The sequence below is a fragment of the Balaenoptera physalus genome (assembly GCF_965194825.1).
Source record: "Balaenoptera physalus genome assembly, chromosome: 8".
NCBI lineage: Eukaryota > Metazoa > Chordata > Mammalia > Artiodactyla > Balaenopteridae > Balaenoptera > Balaenoptera physalus.
The window spans coordinates 124589638-124607569 of record NC_138887.1 but is presented as its reverse complement, the minus strand read 5'-3'; the positions used below and the strand labels follow the sequence as shown (position 1 = coordinate 124607569).

General features: G+C 45.7%; 1 protein-coding gene across 7 annotated transcripts in view; it reads left to right on the top strand.

The window, feature by feature from the left end:
* Positions 1-566: 566 nt before the first annotated feature.
* The window catches only part of ESYT2 (extended synaptotagmin 2), a 75992-nt gene continuing 58626 nt past the window's right edge, over positions 567-17932 (top strand). The window contains exon 1 of one of the 7 annotated variants that reach the window (XM_082473231.1): positions 567-1237. In XM_082473231.1, the coding sequence (XP_082329357.1) occupies positions 677-1237 (561 nt within the window). In that variant the 5' untranslated portion in view covers positions 567-676. Of the gene's footprint in view, positions 1238-1716; positions 1855-17932 lie in introns of those variants that run through there. The other 6 variants (XM_082473232.1, XM_082473227.1, XM_082473228.1 and 3 more) reach the window with 6 other exon arrangements.

Sequence of the window (17932 nt, the reverse complement as noted above, 5' to 3'; positions counted from 1 at the left end):
CTGTCCCGCCGGGCGAGGACAGTTCCTGTCCCACGCGCACACAGGGGCCTATCCCGCGCGCTCCTCACGCCTCCAGGACCGCTGAGAGAGTTCCATCAGGAAAACGTCTGCACGCTGTGGGCTCTCAGCACAGCCGGGGCCCCACAGAACCACTCGGATTTTCTAACAGCTTGGAAGTGCCTTTAACAGTGACTCCTAAAACTTGGCAAGTGTAGCGCAAACTCAGGAGCGTGTACTTCTTCCACAGCAGCACTGCACGAACCGCGACCCAGGTGACGGGGCGAGCTGAGCCCTCACTGCCCGGGGGTCCCGTCCCTGGAGCCGACCCTCGCCAGCCACGTAACCCATCCCTTCCAGCCTCACACCCTGCAGCCAGTGAGTTCCACGCCGTGACGTCCACGCACGCCCCGCCCACATTCGCCTTATGGGCGCCCCACCCCGCGTGTGGACGTCCACGCAGTACCCGCCCCCCTCGCCTCATCGGCGCTCCGCCCGCCCGCGCGATGACGTCACAAGGCCCCGCCCCACCCGCCTCAGGGGCGCTCGGCCAGGCCTGTGGGGTGACACCCACGCCGGCCTCGCCCACCCTGTGGCAGTGGCGCCCCGCCCGCCCGCGCGATGACGCCACACACCAGCCCCGCACACCCGCCTTCGCGGCGCTCCCGGGTCCTGTGGGATGATGTCCCACGCTGGCCCTGTCCACCCAACGTTAGGCCGCGCCCAGGCCCGGGGCCACGCCCGACCGCCGCAGTGGAAGCGCCCGACCCTTCGCCGCCGCCGCCCCGCCCGGCGTGCTGACGTCGCACGGCGCCGCGGGCGGAAGCGCGGGCGGGCAGGGCGGCTGCGCAGTCCCCTCAGAGGGGCGCTGGCGCGCGGGCTGAGGCGCGTCGGCCCGGGGTGGACCGGATCGTTGCGCGGCGGGGCGATGAGCGGCGCCCGGGCCCCGGGCCCCGAGGCCGGCGCCGCCGGAGCCGAGCCCCCTGGCGCGGCGCTGAGCGTGGACGTGGCGGGGCTGCTGGCGCAGCTGGCGCGCAGCTTCGCGCTGCTGCTGCCGGTGTACGTGCTGGGCTACCTGGGCCTGAGCTTCACCTGGGTGCTGCTGGCGCTGGGGCTGCTCGTGTGGTGCCGCAGGAGCCGCGGCCTCAAGGCCACCCGTCTGTGCCGCGCGCTGGCGCTGCTGGAGGACGAGGAGCGCGCCGTGCGCCTGGGGGTGCGCGCCTGCGACCTGCCGGCCTGGGTGAGTGGGCGCAGCGGACCCCTGACCTTCCTGTCCGCCACGACCCCGCAGGGTCAGGCGTCCCCGCCCGCCCCGCCGGTCGGGAGTCCCGGCCCCCCCCCCACCAAGTCCTCCCGGGTCTGGGGTCCGCTCACGCCCCAGCCCACCCGCCCACGTTGGGGCGTCCTGACCAGGGGCGGCACGTCCGCCTGGGTGGGCGCCGGCGTCGGGCCTGGGCCCGTGTACCTTGCGGGGCCTCGCCGCTGTCGCCGGGCCCAGCCGCCCGACCGCTCTCGGCCCGCGAACTCCTTTGGGTTGGCGCCTTCACTCCGCCGCGCGGGTCCCGAGCAGGGCCGCACAGGTGAGGCGCTGTCTGCGCTGTCCTGCCTTGGCCACGTCGCCACGCCTCGCTGTGCGGTGCCGTGACTCCCGCCTGCGGAATGTGAGCTCGCGGCCGCCGGGTTCCCTGCGCGGGCCTGGACGCCACTCCCTGCCCCCTGCGGAAACGGCGGCCAGCGATGTGGGGAGAAGGGCGGTTTCCTCCTTGCCTGCGAAGTCTCGGCCGTTCTTGGTGGTTTCTGGCACAGTTGAGGAGCAGTGGGGGTCCCCTGGAAGATTTGCTGGTACGATGATTGGAGGTGTGTTCCAGTTCTTTGGAAGTAACGTTATAAGCTGAGTAACTTTCATGTAGGGTGAACTTGAATCCCAGGTGAATTTGGGGGTGGGTGGGGCAGGCGTGGTATTGATCGTTTGTGCCCCAAGCGGTTCTCTGCATATTTTATTTAGGCAGAGTGGAAACTAACGGAGTTGGCTCCCTCGTTCTTTCTTAACCGTGAGTTGGTGCCAGAGTTTCAGACGGCAGGAAACAGTGCTTGTTTTAAGATAAATGATGCTCCTGTTAGGCTTGATGTAAACTCGGGAAGATGGCCAGCCAGTGAGTTTCAAAAGGGTCGTTTTCTCTTAGAGGAGAAAAGGGCTTGGAGTGCGATCCCTGTTTCCAGTCAGGAGACACTTGGGAAGCAAGGCATGGAGTGTATGACACAAGGCAAACAGGTTGCAAAGCAGGAGTGCCCACGGCCAGGAGGAGCTCAGTGGCTACTGCCTTGTGGTGACAAGTTGCAATTGCAGTAAGAACCTCACAGTCAGGGACTTGGGAAATTTAAAATTCCGTCAATACGTGGTGGACGTGTGGCACAGGACTACTTGGAACAATCACAGTAACCAGCGTGGTGTAGCTTTTTGCCAGAAGCAGGAAAGAGGAGGGTGGTGTAGAAAACGGGAACTCAGTAACGGAGGTGCGAAAAGCCAAGAACACAGAGGTGCACTTTGGAAACGCAAAAGGACTTTCAAGTGGTGTCTGGTATCTTGTGTCACACCGGATTAATTGATTCCAGAAAGTAGCTAAAAACAGAGAGTAGGGGCATTTCCAAAACAGCAGACATAATCAGGGCAGAGATTCACAGAAAGTGGGGGTGCTGACGTTCATAGATACTTGGTTATGGAGCAGTCGGCTAACATCAGATTTGCTTGTAAAAGCTGTGAAATGCACACTGTTTCCACATAATGAATTAACGAGTATGGTTGTTACCATATTGAAGCACAGGGCAAATTATTGTGATTATTTTTAGCAGAAGAAAGGGGTGATTAGCCAGAGCTTCCTTCCTTGGGTTTCTCTTCGGTGTGACTTAAACTCATGAACCATGGTGTTCATCTCGTACAGTAAGGCATTTATATTTTTTCCAAAGTTTTTCACTTGTTCATTCCAAATTTGTGTTTGTGCTCATGTCACACACAGATACATACTTAAACATGCCTGTATGGCTTAGAAAACTACTGTGAGGATTCACACGGAACTTGACGGTGATCATACCCAAGAAAAGCACTAGGAATCTGGGGTTTGAGGCAGTTTTTTTAATACTTTTTCTTATTGTAATACCCATGTGTTGTTTTCACGACAAAACCAGTGAATTACACTGTCTAGAAGTGGACCTGCTGTTGTGCTGTAGCCAGGGAGTCCGTGCATAAGAAGAGTTAAGTTTTCTGTATTAGTAGTTCTTTGATTTTTACTGTACATACTTAGGTTCTTGGGGTTCAGAACTTTGGGCTGATATTTTGCTTTGAACAACATATGTTTGTAGGATTTCATAGTGTGTCATTGACAGCTGTGATTGACAGCAGGGTAGAAGCGGAGCAAAACTAACGTGCTCACTTCCTAACCTCACTTTTGAATGTGTTCACTGACAATTTTTCTTCTGTTTATTTAGTAAAGTAAAAATTTATATTGGCTGTAAAATGAGATGATTAACAATTGTGAATACTTGGAGAAAAAATATACTGTTTCAAATTAAGGCTATTAGGATATGAAAAATGGCTCTCAATGTGATAATTCTGTAAGACCTTGATCCTACAGCTTTAATGTAAACCACATTACTATTCCTTCTTTTTTTTTTTTTTGAGAAATGAATGTTTGCTATTTATTTATTTATTTTTGCTGTGTTGGGTCTTCATTTCTGTGCGAGGGCTTTCTCTAGTTGCGGCGAGCGGGGGCCACTCTTCATCGCGGTGCGCGGGCCTCTCACTATCGCGGCCTCTCTTGTTGCGGAACACAGGCTCCAGACGCGCAGGCTCAGTAATTGTGGCTCACTGGTCCAGTTGCTCCGCGGCATGTGGGATCTTCCCAGACCAGGGCTTGAACCCAGGTTTGAGATGACAGATAGAGGACTGGCCTTTTTGTTGTACCAGTGGTCTCCCCTTGTTAATTGGGCCCTGTAAAATTAGACTATTGTTGAAGAGTTTTTATAGACACGAGTAGGGGTGATTGTCCACTGCTGTTTTTGTTTATTTGAAAAATTAGAACTTGGTGTGAAGTCTGTCCTTTTCCTGCTTTCACTACTGACAATAAATGCTGATTCCATGGCTGCAAATAAGTAGAGACCCAAACCTGTCATAAATGACAACTGGTCTTTTATTCCTCGAATACTTTGATGATTGAGATTTAAAGCATAGTGAACTTCTGTGTTCTGCTGTTTTTACTATTATGCACCAGCTTTTCTTTAGGGAGAGCTTTCTTCCCATGGTTCTTCTGGTAAGTTCAGGAGAATTTAACTCTCGCCAAAATTTAATATGTGTAGGCTAAGAACCAAATGGACAAAAGAAAAGAATACACTTTGGTCTCATGTAAAGGAAGGGCAAGTACTTTTATTCTCAGTGTTAATCATTGACTTATAGTTTAAAAAATTTTTGTGAACACTTGTAACAGACTTGTAGCTAAATCAGGATCCACAGTTTAGCTATTTTAAACTGTGGTTGCAACTTCAGCACCTAGATCCTAGAGCAGTTATGTGCTTTGAGAAGATGTTAGAACCTCCTCAAAGCTGTGAAGGGGATGTGGATAATCTTTGGGTTTCTTGTTTATGTGCACACTACTGCTGTCTGTCAAAGAGGAAAAGGACAGTCACCCTCAACATTGCTGTTATGCTAAGTGCTTCATGAAGTTAGAGCAGGAGGCCCCATCGTTGCTGGACATAAAGCAGTAACTATTTGTTTTTTAGTTTAAGCTAAAAACTGGATTTAAATTTAGGATATATGCACCCATCAGGTTGTGTGCTCTGGTTTTTCTGCATCAGATGAATATTAGCCTCACTTTATATTCAAGATGGGAGTTAGGACTGAACTATATATAATTTAAGTAGATACAGGAATTGAAAATATAGTATATTTATGTTGAATTATATTAAGTTAATACATGTTGTGTTAAATTATATTAAATATGTTTATAAAATATAGACCTTGATCCTGTGAAGAACCGATTATGAACAACTGACTAGTGAGTTAGTGTTCTCTTTATGCCTGGTGAACCTCTTACCTATTTTCTCTGTGGGTTTTCATGATTTCTACATTGGTTGCAACATTTAACCTTGAATGATATCACAGACATTGTGAATAGATTAAAAACCATTGAATTGTACACTTTAAATGAGTGAATTGTATCTGAATTATATGTCAGTGCTGTTGAAAAATATTATAGACATTGAATTTCTTTTAAAAATAAAGAAGTGAAACAGGTGAACAGTTATAGTACAAAGTAAGCCATACAAACCTCCTTGCTTATGGAATTCCAGCTAAAACTGATATAATTTTAAAAAATTATTGTTCCAATATAAATTTGGAAACATTTACATTTTAAAGAATATTTAATGAAAGTGGAGGGCTTATGAATGAAAAAAGTAACTAAGTAAATGTTTTTATCTTAAACCTAATGTTACTTTAAGCATTGATACTACATTGGCTAAACAAACAAATTGTGCTTCAAAGATATACATAGCCTAAATGTGTGTTTTTTGTGTGAGTTATTCTGAACTCTTACTTTAATTCAAGTACTGATAAGTAATTACAATGTGTGTTTGGGAAATTTAACCTATAAATTGGTTTGTTTTCTATAAATGTATCCTATCATAGCATTATTTTATTTATTTTTTTAAAGGCCCACTTTAAAAAAAAATTTTAATTTAAATTTTTATTTACTTATTTATTTATTTGGCTGCACCGCTCGGCATGCAGGATCTTAGTTCCCTGACCAGGGATCGAACCTATGCTCCTTGCAGTGGAAGCTTGGAGTCCTAACTACTGGACCGCCAGGGAATTCCCCATAGCATGATTTTAGAATGTACTATTTGTAGTCTCTTGCGTTTTGTTATGTTTTGTTAAATCATTACCTTTTTTGGTTTCCATGACAACGCTGCCTCAGATGAATTTTCCTTCCCCATTTAAAAATCTGAGGACCCACTACCTACAGAAGTGTTAGAGGTCACCTTGCCCTCATGTGTGTACTTACTTGCCGGTAGATACAAGGTGGGGTGTGATGGCCGAAGAGTGCCCTGGTGGGTCAGAAGGTGGTCAGTGGTGGGGGCGTGCATATAGACACACTAAAGGACATTGAAGAATAAGTGGGAACAGCAAGATAAAAGTGCAGGATTGGGAAATCAGGCATCTCAGGGGGTGAAAGCATCAGAGCCCAGTAGGACAGCAACCTGAGTACCCGGGCCCTGCTGTCAGGAGGGAGCTGTAAGGAAGGTGAGAACTGTCAGCTGGGCCCAGGGGTGAGGAGTAGAGCTGCTCAGACTGGGGCCGGGCCGCCTCTCAGGGCAGCACTCGCATTTCTCAGGGAGGCATGGCGTGTTTATACATGGGAGGAGGGGGACATCGTGATGTACTCAGAACCAGTTTGTGAAGTCAGAAAGTGGAAGCTCCCGTGCAGTGCCGATTACTGCTGGATTGCCCTGCTCTGCACCCTTGAGGTCGCTGGAGACGCCTGTCCACCTACCCCAAATAGCCTGTTTTATTTTACTCTGAAGGGTCTTACTGTGCCATAAACACTGCGTTATCCCCTGCTCTTTTGGAACTGGGTGGGCATAGTTCTTACATAAACAGTGTCAGTAGTTGTCTTGCATGGAACCATTTTTCCATTTAACATGTTTTATTCACAAGTTTTCTCATGGTCTTTTGCCCTCTCAGTGGTTTTTCTTTCTTAATTTTTTTTTGTTCCTTAACTGTTAAAAAAAAAAGTCCTGTAAATTTTTTAAAGAAAACCATCTATTTTGGTGAATTTTTCCTAGAGTAGATCACATGTTAAGGAACACGCCCAGCTTAAGTGCAGGGATCAAAAATGAGCTTTCATTGATTCATCTGTTCACTCAGCCAGTATTTATTGGACCTTTTCTGTGTTCCAGGTACTGTGCTAGGTGATGAGTTAGACAAGGCCTCAAACTCAAAAATTTACTAGGTGGTGATAACACAAATCTAGGGATAATCCTAGTTTTAGTCATAGTATGCACTGGTGGTTTTTTTCTTTTCCAGTAAAAATAATACACATTCATTTTTGTTAAATCCAGAAAAAGTATATAAAAACATTATTCATAATTCCAAACCACCCATCATAGTAGTTGGTAAAAACTATAGCAACTTTGAATGGAATTGTTACTGTGTATTCATCTATTTGTACTGATAAACCGTACTAAAAATCATTTGTTCAGAAAAATATGGTTTAGCATTTAAAAGTTTTCTAGACTCTTAACTACATGTGGAAAAAGAAAGGCAGACCTTTATTAGGTCTTTCACTTGGTGAAATGGTATGTTCATTTTTTTAAAAGACTATGCCTTTTAGAGCATTTTGTACATTTATTGAAGTAATAGCTCAACTCTTTAAATCAGTGTATTGTAAAAGATTTTATTGGTGAGGATTAAAACTGTTTTCTAGGGTTTGTAGATCTAGCTGTGCATATAAGTTCAGTTTTATGCTATCCTGTCTTTCCTATTTTGTGAAAGGCAGTCTTATGATTACTCATAGTGGACGCCTCTGAGACCTGTAGTTCAATATCTGGTGTCTTTTTTTTTTTTTTTTAATAAATTGATTGATTGATTGATTGCTGCGTTGGGTCTTCATTGCTGTGTGCGGGCTTCTCATTGCGGTGGTTTCTCTTGTTGCAGAGCATGGGCTCTAGGCGCCCGGGCTTCAGTAGTTGTGGCACGTGGGCTCAGTAGTTGTGGCTTGCGGGCTCTAGAGCTCAGGCTCAGTAGTTGTGGTGCACGGGCTTAGTTGCTCCGCGGCATGTGGGATCTTCCCAGGCCAGGGCTCGCACCCGTGTCCCTTGCATTGGCAGGCAGATTCTTAACCACTGCGCCACCAGGGAAGCCCTATCTGGTGTCTTTTTAATGGACTACAGCAAGATGTCCAGAGGAAAGTATCAATGTAGAGTAACAGCACATCTTAAGTGCACCCCGTGTGTCAGCAGCAGTGATTCCCTTTTTAAAAAAATGCCATTGTTGTACCTGGTGACTACACTTGAGAATGGGTGATAACCACACCAATGGCAGATGTGGAAATACTAGTATGGAAGTTTTTATTATGCTTTCTTTTTTATTATTTGTAAAAATGTCATTGAAGTTGAGCTTGAAGTTCTTTTGTTTGTTCAGTCACTTAGTGAACTTATCTTTCTGCTTTAATGAACATGCAGACGTGTTTGCCTTTATTTCTTATGTTATGGCTAGACAGGTTTTAAAAACATGACTTTTCTGGTATGAAAAGAACACATGCTCATTGTAGAACATTTTAAGCTTTGGAGAATAAAAAGGAAAAAAGCTACCTGCAATCCTGCTAACCAGTGATAGCTGTTATTAACGTTTCGGTGATTTTCTGAATCTTTAGTATGTCTGGAGGGACGTGGATGTTGTATTTGCCTACACTAAGGATTATGTTGTGGACGTTATATCATTATTCTTCAGAAATATGACTCGTTTTTTGCAGAAGTATCTATTTTATTTAAATTATGTCTGGTGGACAGATTCTAAAAATCAGATTGTTAGTTACTATACGTTGAGAAAAGGTAAAACTGGAGTTTGAGATATTTAATTTTCTACTCTTTTCAAGTTATAAAAGATTATTTGCTTGAACTATTTGTCGGATTGTCCAGGATATATGAACTATTTTTGAACTCATAAGAGTAGCATGAGGGGCTTCCCTGGTGGCGCAGTGGTTGAGAATCTGCCTGCCGATGCGGGGGACACGGGTTCGAGCCCTGGTCTGGGAGGATCCCACATGCTGCAGAGCGACTGGGCCCATGAGCCACAACTACTGAGCCTGAGCGTCTGGAGCCTCTGCTCCGCAACAAGAGAGGCCGCGATAGTGAGAGGCCCGCGCACCGCGATGAAGAGTGGCCCCCACTCGCCGCAACTGGAGAAAGCCCTCGCACAGAAACGAAGACCCAACACAGCCAAAAATACAAACATAAAAAAAAAAAAAAAAAGTAGCATAATAATTTTATAAACAGAAGTCTAGCTTTAGGGGGCAGTGTTTGTTTTTGAATGGTATGATGTTAAAATAAGCACAGTAGATTTATCCAGATCCCCTCTTACGTAAATAACCTTTGGAAGAAGATAGTTCTCCCACGCAGAGTCGCTCTTCCAATGGCTTTTCTTCCTCTCTGCTCTGTTGGGATGTGAGAGTTGGTTAAGTTGAAGTCATGGCTTTGTGTAGCAGTGTTGGGATTGCTGTCTGGAGATTGCTGAGAAGGCTCACTGCATTGTCCTTGATCTTGCCTGAAAACAGCAGCCGCATGATTGGTGTCGTCAGTGTCACTTGGCAGCCCTTGGGCACTGAGTGGTGTGGGCCACCCTCGTGGGTACCCATGTCACACGTGACGGCATGGCTGCTTGGGCACACACTCGAGAAGCAGGCTCTGGATCTGATAGATGTAGGTTCCTGTCTGAGACCCACCCACTCCCAACTCCGTGCCTTGGGCAAGTTGGTCACACCTTTTAGAACCTTAGTTTCCTCCTCATTAGGTGGGCATTGAAATGAGCCCGACCCTGTGTTGTCGTTGTGAGGCTGGAATGAAGAAAGGCCCAGGGATGTGGCAGAGGTGGCTAGTGGTACCCTGGGGTTAGTGATGCCAGTACTGATGCTTCCTTTCAGCTGCACTGGTGTTAACGGCCAGCTTCCTGCTGCCTGTGGCGCTTCTCTAACTCACCTTGCCACCTCCTCCCCACTTCAGCTGGAGGGGGCAGATGAGATCGGAGCTTCTCCTTTACTGTGGTTTGTTTATCTGGTGTTGTTGCTAAGAATTTATCTGCCGTAATGCTTTGTTATTAGTCACACTCTGAAGTATTCCTTGTAATTTCTTTCTCTTTTTCTCTGTATATCCCTAAAGTAATTACTCCTCATCCTTGCTGCTTCTTCCTTAAAACAAATTCTGTCCTGAGGCTGTGGTTAATCTCTCTTTGCTCTGCTTGCAGCAGTTGCCCTGATGCAGTAGATAACCGTAGTTAGTGCCATTATGACAGTATCATGTAAAATTTTTAAATTCTTGTAGTCGTTTCCTTCCTCTTGTGAATAAGTGTTGGTTAGTGACTAAAGTGGGGATTTGAAAATGTATATCCTATTTCTGGGTCAGTTGTAATAGTTTAACTTAATCTATATTAGATGTGGAGTTGTTTTCCTTCCGTTTGCATCCGAGGGGTTGAGATGTGTTTTAGGTTTCCCAGAGGACGGTGGATCTGCAGAAGATAAATCCAGTAATGTGGGAAGAGAACATCGTCCAGCTTGCTTCATGCCATAAATATTACACTGGAGTACATATTCTATACTGGTTTTCGGGTCTGCCACTCATTCTGAGGTACCAGCATGGGATTGCTAAAATTGTTCATCTGAGTGATACTTGTACCTTCTGTTTTCTTACAAAACTTTGCTTACATTTTTGTTTTTTTGTGTGTTTTTTTTTAAGGTGTTACTTTACCTATTTTTCTTTTTTAAAATTATTTATTTATTTATTTATCTGTGGCTGTGTTGGGTCTTCGTTTCTGTGCGAGGGCTTTCTCTAGTTGCGGCAAGCGGGGGCCACTCTTCATCGCGGCGCGCAGGCCTCCCACTATCGCGGCCTCTCTTGTTGTGGGGCACAGGCTCCAGACACGCAGGCTCAGCGGTTGTGGCGCACAGGCCCAGCCGCTCCGCGGCATGTGGGATCCTCCCAGACCAGGGCTCGAACCCTTGTCCCCCACATTGGCAGGCAGATTCTCAACCACTGCACCACCAGGGAAGCCCTACATATTTGTTAAATCATTTAGTTAAGTATGTTTAGTCCTGTAATTGTGTGTAGGGTCAGGAGTTTGAAGACAGGGACTTTTTATATCTGCCATAGCATCTAACAGTATTTGCATGGAGTTTGCACAGTAAACCTAGTGAGTTGTTGGAACAGTGAGCTACTAATTGCTTGTTTTATTAGGAGTGTCTATACCCAATTATAAATTGTCGTATAATGCCTGTGTTGCCATTATTACATATATTTGAGGTGAGCTGCCTACTGAGATCATTAATTTATTTCATTTGTGCTATAAACATTTAATTGCCTAGCAAGCAAATGCATAAGATCTGTTAATACTAAGTTAATGTCTGAGTACTGGGTTTTTAAAACCAAAAACCCAAATATAATCTGAAACAAAAATGAGAGTACAGTCTCAATTTTTTCACATACATAAAGGTCTTGAAATTTATCCAGAGCTATTAGAAAGTGTTGATTTTACTTAATAGCTTGAATCAGATTGTGGTTTTATATTGGGTGAAATGGAATGAGCACTGCTGTGTGTATGAAGGATGGTTTTAACAGGAATTATCTGTAGATTGTTATCTCGTAGTGGATGGGGCAAGAGGGGAAAGGTAACAGCTCAACTTTGCTTGCTGCCTGCACTGGGGCCACTGTAAGAAAACGCGGCAAACTTGGTGGCTTAACAAACACAAATTTATCATTTACAGTTCTGGAGGCCCAAAGTCTGGAATCAGTTCCTTTGGGCTGAAACCAAGGGATCAGCAGGGCCGTGCTCCTCTGGAGGCCTTTCCTAGCTTCTGGAGCTGCGTTCCTGGGCTCACGGCCCTTCTGTACCTTGAAAGCCAGCAGCTGCTTTGATCATCACGGCGCTTTCTGTTTTCTTTCTGTGTCAATTCTGCCTCTGTTCCCTCTTGAAAGGATACGTATGATTGCATTAGGGCCCACCCAGGTGATGCAGGATAATTTCCCAAGATCCTTAATTGATCACATCTGCCAAGTCCTTTTTTTTTTGGTCTCATAAGACAACACTCACAAGTTGTAGGGAGTAGGACGTGGATATCTCTTGAAGGGCCACCAGTGCTGCCCTACATCTTGGAATACTCAGGAGCCAAGGTGGCTGAACACAGTGATGACGGCTCAGCTTTGTTTCATCAGTTCTGAAAGGCACTTTCCCTCCACTTAACATCTCTGGTCTCAGATTCATCTCACAACCGCATGTGATTCAGTTAGTGTACTCCTTTCTTAGTGGCACAAAAGTGGTGGTGTGTCTTATGGTTGGTCATTTCTTGGATTCAACACTGTGGCTGTTCCCTTTTTCTGCCGTAGCCCTGGTGCCTGAGAGTTACGTGTGGTCTTGGAGAGGCAAATGGGGGAGAGAGAGGAGCTGAGCTATTGGATGAAGGGCGGCCCACTTGGGCCAAAGTGTTTGCATTGGGAGATGAGGAGAGGCTCCCGGGGAGGGGCCTTACGCTGTGTGAGTGCAGGAGTTTGGGCTTGATCTGGATGACGCCCGGAAAACACCAAAACATTTAAAAGAGTAGTGTGTCCCGATTTAAAAAAGGCATGTGTAGCAAGATAAATCTGGCAGTGACGTCCAGGTGGACCGAGGGGACAGAGTGGTGGCCAGATCCAAGCACAAAGAGTCACACTGGGAGGGAGGGAGGAAAGGGGCGGGATGCGAGAGTGCAAGGTGACTCCAGGTTACTTGCTTGGCTCCTGGGTCAGGACATGATGATATTTGCCAAGAATGATTCTATAGGAACAGTAGTTTGGAGGCCTAGGGATAAGGATGGGAAATTGTTAACTTTGTTTTATAAACGTTGAGTTTAGGAACCCTAAGGGAGTTCCAAGAGGAGTTATCCAAACTGCAGCCAGCGGCTGGTAGGTGAGATCTGGGGGACACACCCGGACACCTTCAGTTCCTAGGTGACGGGTGGCTGAGATCACGCTTGAAGTGGAGGAATGGAGAAAGCATGTGTAGACAGCATAACAAGACCAGAGGGCCCAGGACAGACCTTTGCACTCTGGAGGAAATCAGGGAATGGAAAATGAGGGGAGGGAATTCCCTGGTGGTCCAGTGGTTAGGACCCAGCGCTTTCATTGCTGTGGCCCGGGTTCAGTCCCTGGTTGGAGAACTAAGATCCTGCAAGCTGCAGTGTGGCCAAAGAAAAGAAAAAGAAAGAAAGAAAATGAGGGAAATGGTTCATTCATTCAGTGCTCACTGTGTGCAGGTTCTCTTCCAAGCACTCTGCGTAGACACCTGTTACCCTCATTTTGCAGGTGAGGGGACAGACCACCCTAACACTTGTCTTTGGTCCCAGGGCAGAGTTTGAACTGGGAAGTCTCTTGGTGGTGAGGAAGAAACTGGGGATTAGACATCATCTAATCTAGTTATTTTGATAATTTCTACTTTTCAGAGGAGGAGGCTAGGGCCCAGGGGTTCAGCGGTCACTGCAGTCACACAGAACTGGAGGCAGTGCCGGGCTGGGGTCATGTCCCTGCCGGCCACGCCCTCTCCACTGCCCCTCGGCCCAGCTCACTTGGTTATACAGCGTTAGCTTAGCCGTCTCAAGTATCGTGTTAGGCAGCGGGGTAGGCTGTCAATGTTTTCGGTCTCTATAATTGGGACAAGTCCTTTTTCCGTTTCCAAGTTTTTGTCTGGGATCATTTTCCTCCTGCCTGAAAAACTCACTTTAATATTTCTTTTAATGCAAGTTGGACAGTAACAGTTTTTCTCAATTTGTGTTCATTTACAGAAAAATCAAGCAGAGTTCCCATATCCCACCTGCATCTAATTTCTTGTATTAGTGTCTTGCATTAGTGTGGTACATTTGTTGTAATTATTGAACCAGTGTTGATACATTATTAAGTTCCCAGTTTACATTAGGAGTCTCTCCTTGTTTGTAGAATAGTTTCACTGCCCCCGCCCCCCCCAACCCCCCAGTCTTCCCTCCTCCCCATCCCCACACCTCTGGGTGGCCACTGATCTTTTTACTGTCTGTAGTTTTGCCTTTGTCAGAATGTCAGAGAGTTGGAATCACACACTGTGTAGCATTTTCACATTGGCTTCTTTCTCTTAGCAATATGCATTTAAGATTCCTTGTTTTTTCCTAGCTTGATAGTTCATTTCTTTTATTTTTATTGCAATAAAATTCAAATAACATACAATTAACTATTCAGTGTCATTTAGTACCTTCACAATGTTGTGCAACCATCACCTCTGTCTGGTCCCCAAAATTTTCATCTCTCCAAAAGAAACCCTGTATCCTTGAGCAGTCACTCCCACTTCACCCGCACCCACATGCAACCACAAATTTGCTTTCTGTCTCCATGATTTTACGTATTGTGGATATTTCATATAAATGGAATCATTACAATATGTGACCTTTTGTGTCTGGCTTATTTCACTTACCATAACATTTTTAAGATTTTACCCTGTAGTATGCTTTGTTTCTTTTTTATGGCTGAATAATGTTCCATTGTTCAGATATACCCCAATTTGTTTATCCATTCATCCTTGGAAGAACTTTTTGGGTTGTTTCTGTGTTTATGAGTTGTTTCTGTGCTATTATGAGTAGTGTTGTGAACATTCATATACAAATTTTTGTTTGAATACCTGTGTTTAGTTTTGTAGGGTATATACCTAGAAGTGGAATTGATGGGTTTAACTTTGCAGAGCTGCCAAACTGTTTTCCATAATAGTGGGAATATTTTATATTCTCACCAGCGATGTAAGAAGGTTCCAATTCCTCCTGATGCTTGCCAACACTTGTTATTTTCTGTTTTTTGATTCTGAGTCATCATAGTGGGTGTGAAGTGGTGTCTCATGGTGGGTTTGACTTGCATTCCCTGATGACTTATGTGCATTTCCTCTCAGCTCCACATTTAGTGAGATTCTTTTGGTAGCTCGAAATTGGCCATGGGGGGAATATTTACACCCTGGAAGTTGGCAGTCTCAAAGAATTGGTTGTGAACACGTGCTGGCTATACCACTGCTCTGAACGATGTTTGTTCCCCTCCTCCAGAGAGGGTGCACCCCAATCTCTAAAGGCAGAAGGGGAACAGATCACCTTAACCTAGTAGGGTTTGATTTGGCCTGAGGGTGGATTTCAGGGAAAAGCTCTCTCTGTTCTGGACCCATCCATGCTTAGGGTTCCATCCAACAGAGGCTGTAACTGAAAACCTGCCATGTTGACCGAGTGCCCCCTCAGTCCACCTCAGAGTCCAGACCGTGCTTTCTCAGTGCAGTAAAAGCTCTATTTTGCTTTTTATAGGCTAGCCTCTTGCCCTCATAGCTCAAGAATTTGGCAAATGCCTGAAGGGAAACTCAGCCGGCTTCACCTCCCCCTCCCAGGATCTGGGCTCTCAAGTCCTGTCACGCAGCTGACCCGAACTCCAGTTCCTGTCTCTCTGCTCTGGTGAGGTTTCTGTAAGCTCAGCTGGCTTCTTAGCCGCATTTCTCTGGATTTCTCAACCTCTGGTACCACAGCCATGGGGGAAAAACAGCCACAGAATGTTACACCATCGCCCTGCGGGGGCTTCTGCCCTGCGTTTTCATCTTTCACGCCTTGAGCTGCCCAGCGTCCTCTCGTGGGCTGGTGAGCGGGTCTCATCTGGCTTTTCTCAGTGTTCTCAGCAGAATGGGTTGCTGCAAGGGGCTCTGATCATCATAGCTGGAAGCCAGTGTTATTTTTAGGGAAAAATAGATTTGAACTCCTAGTGTATTTCCCTGTGAAAGTTAGGAGAACAGATACTTCCTGTTGTTGAGTGTACACTTTGGATGGGGAATGGGGAGATAGGTTTAGGAGAAAGAGGGCAGGTGTTGGGTGTTACTTGTATAATTTATTTCAAAATGTTTCCCTGGGTAAATATTTTAAGTTTAGGTGGGTTTCATGGTTTTGGGGGTTTGTTGCTATTGTTGCTTTCAGGAAAATACTATTACTGTTAAACACAAGGTGTGAGGTGATTTGTAAATTTTAAGCAGTGGAGCTTGAAGTAAACAGCTATAGAAAAATTCCAGTTAAGGCTTCACTTATTTTATCTGTGAAATGTCACCTGACAAGTCAGGTACACTCTGGAAATACCTGTTCAACATGACCGTGTAGTGAACTTATCTTTTTATGAGTGGTGAGTATTATTTGTTTCATTCATTTTATACTTTATAGCTTCAGCCTGAAAACACTGGGAGTGTTATAAATAGAGGAGAAAAAAGGTTTTGAAAAATGGATTTTAAAACTTTTCACAAGAGCCCCCTTCCTGTGTAAGGAGGGGCAGGAAATCTGGCCGCCCCACGGGACAGTTTGGCCCAGCACTGCCTCAGGGACCCCAGGAGTTGGCCTGGTGCAGGCGCTAGATCTGGAGTCCGAGGCCAGTCTCAGCGTGGCCACCCGTGCTCCATGGCCAGTGCCTACCTCGTGGGACTCAGACTCTTCACCCGCAGAGTGGTGAGGAAGTGCAGTGATTGATCTGTCGGGTCCCTGCAAGCTCTTAACAATAAAACAAAGAGTGAGCCAGGAGCTGGACCTTAAGTGAGGGGTGGGGGCAGGCGGAGTAGCGTAGATGAGGTGAGAAACTGCTCTGAAGTGGGCGGTGAATGTTGAATAGGGTAGAGGAGACTGAAGCAAGAGATTGGGTGGGAAGGAGTAGGTTGTAGGAGGGAAACACAAGCCCTGGTCGTTAAATACACAGTATATCACACGATAGGGCAGTTTAGTCACGGAATTCTATGGCCTCACCAAATATTTTGGTTCCGATGTTTATATAGGTTTTTAATTTCAGAAATCATTCGGGGCCCACAATGGTATGACTCTGCTCTTCCTTCATCAGTGAGTGGCCCAGGGGCCCTTTAAGGCCAAATACATCACTAACGTGTCCTTGTTTGTTGGCTAATTGACTAACAGCTCTGAATCGAGCTACTAGTTTACCTCGAGGCCACTGGAGTTACTTACTTGGTCTGTTATTATTTGGGGAAATACCTGATCCACACGAGTGCAGATACTACACAATCCGCAGTTGGTTGGAACCGAGGATACGGAGGGCTGACTGTAAATTATATGTAGACTTTTGGCTGCGCAGAGGGTCAGCTCCCCTAACCCCCGAGGTGTTCAAGGGTCAACTGTATACAATTCAGTGTTTTTGGTATATTCACAGGATTGTGTAACCGTCACCAAAATCAAATTTTATAATAGAATGTGTTTGTCCATATGCACTAGCACTCACTCTCCATTCCCTCCACATCCCTCATGCCAACCCTGGGCAACCACGAGTCCACTTTCTGTCTCAGGGCTTCCCTGTTCTGGACATCCCATGCACATGGAATCAGACAGAATGAGGTCTTTGTGGCTTTGACTACCTGTGTGATAGATGATAGAGACTGGTAGATAAGTGATAGAAAATGAGAGAGGTGACATGATTGATAGGTACAACGGTGATGGATTGATAGATAGATCGATGACACCCCATGCATCCCCTGCTGTGATGTTGTACTATAGCTGTATAAGATGTAACCATTGGGGGGTGGAATCTGGGTGAAGTGCACACAGGGGCTTTCTGTGCACTTTTGCAATATCTGTAATTATTTCAAAAGAAAAAAATTTTGAGGGTGACCTTCTGATCTAACTATTGGTTTCTATGTAGAGGTGTGCATTTATAGTAAGTAAACTAGTGGGTTTTCTAGGAAGAGTTGGAGAGAGTTTGGGGTTTGATGAGGAGATGTACAAAAATTTTTGTGATTTTTTCCTGAGGTATCTTGTTATTATTTACTCTCTTGTATGGAAAACAAAAGAAAGATAGCGTAAGCCAGTGTTTCTCCCTGGATCATCACTGTAACACCAAAGCTGAAGGGTTTCTTTTTTATTTTTGTTGTTGTTTTAGGTATTTCTGTATTGCATGATCATAGTTAATGACAAACAAGCACTATGGGAGACGTACTGGAACCTTGGTCTCAAACATCCAGTAAAGATAAATGATTATATTCAGGAAAAATGTCTTAATGTTTTCAAGTGCCTGATTACCTATTGTTTCTCCATTGCATACAAATAAAGGAATAAAAGGAGAAAACAAGAAGATTTTAGGTTGGTAAATTTCTCTGACTTCGTTCTCATAACTTTTGAGATATTTA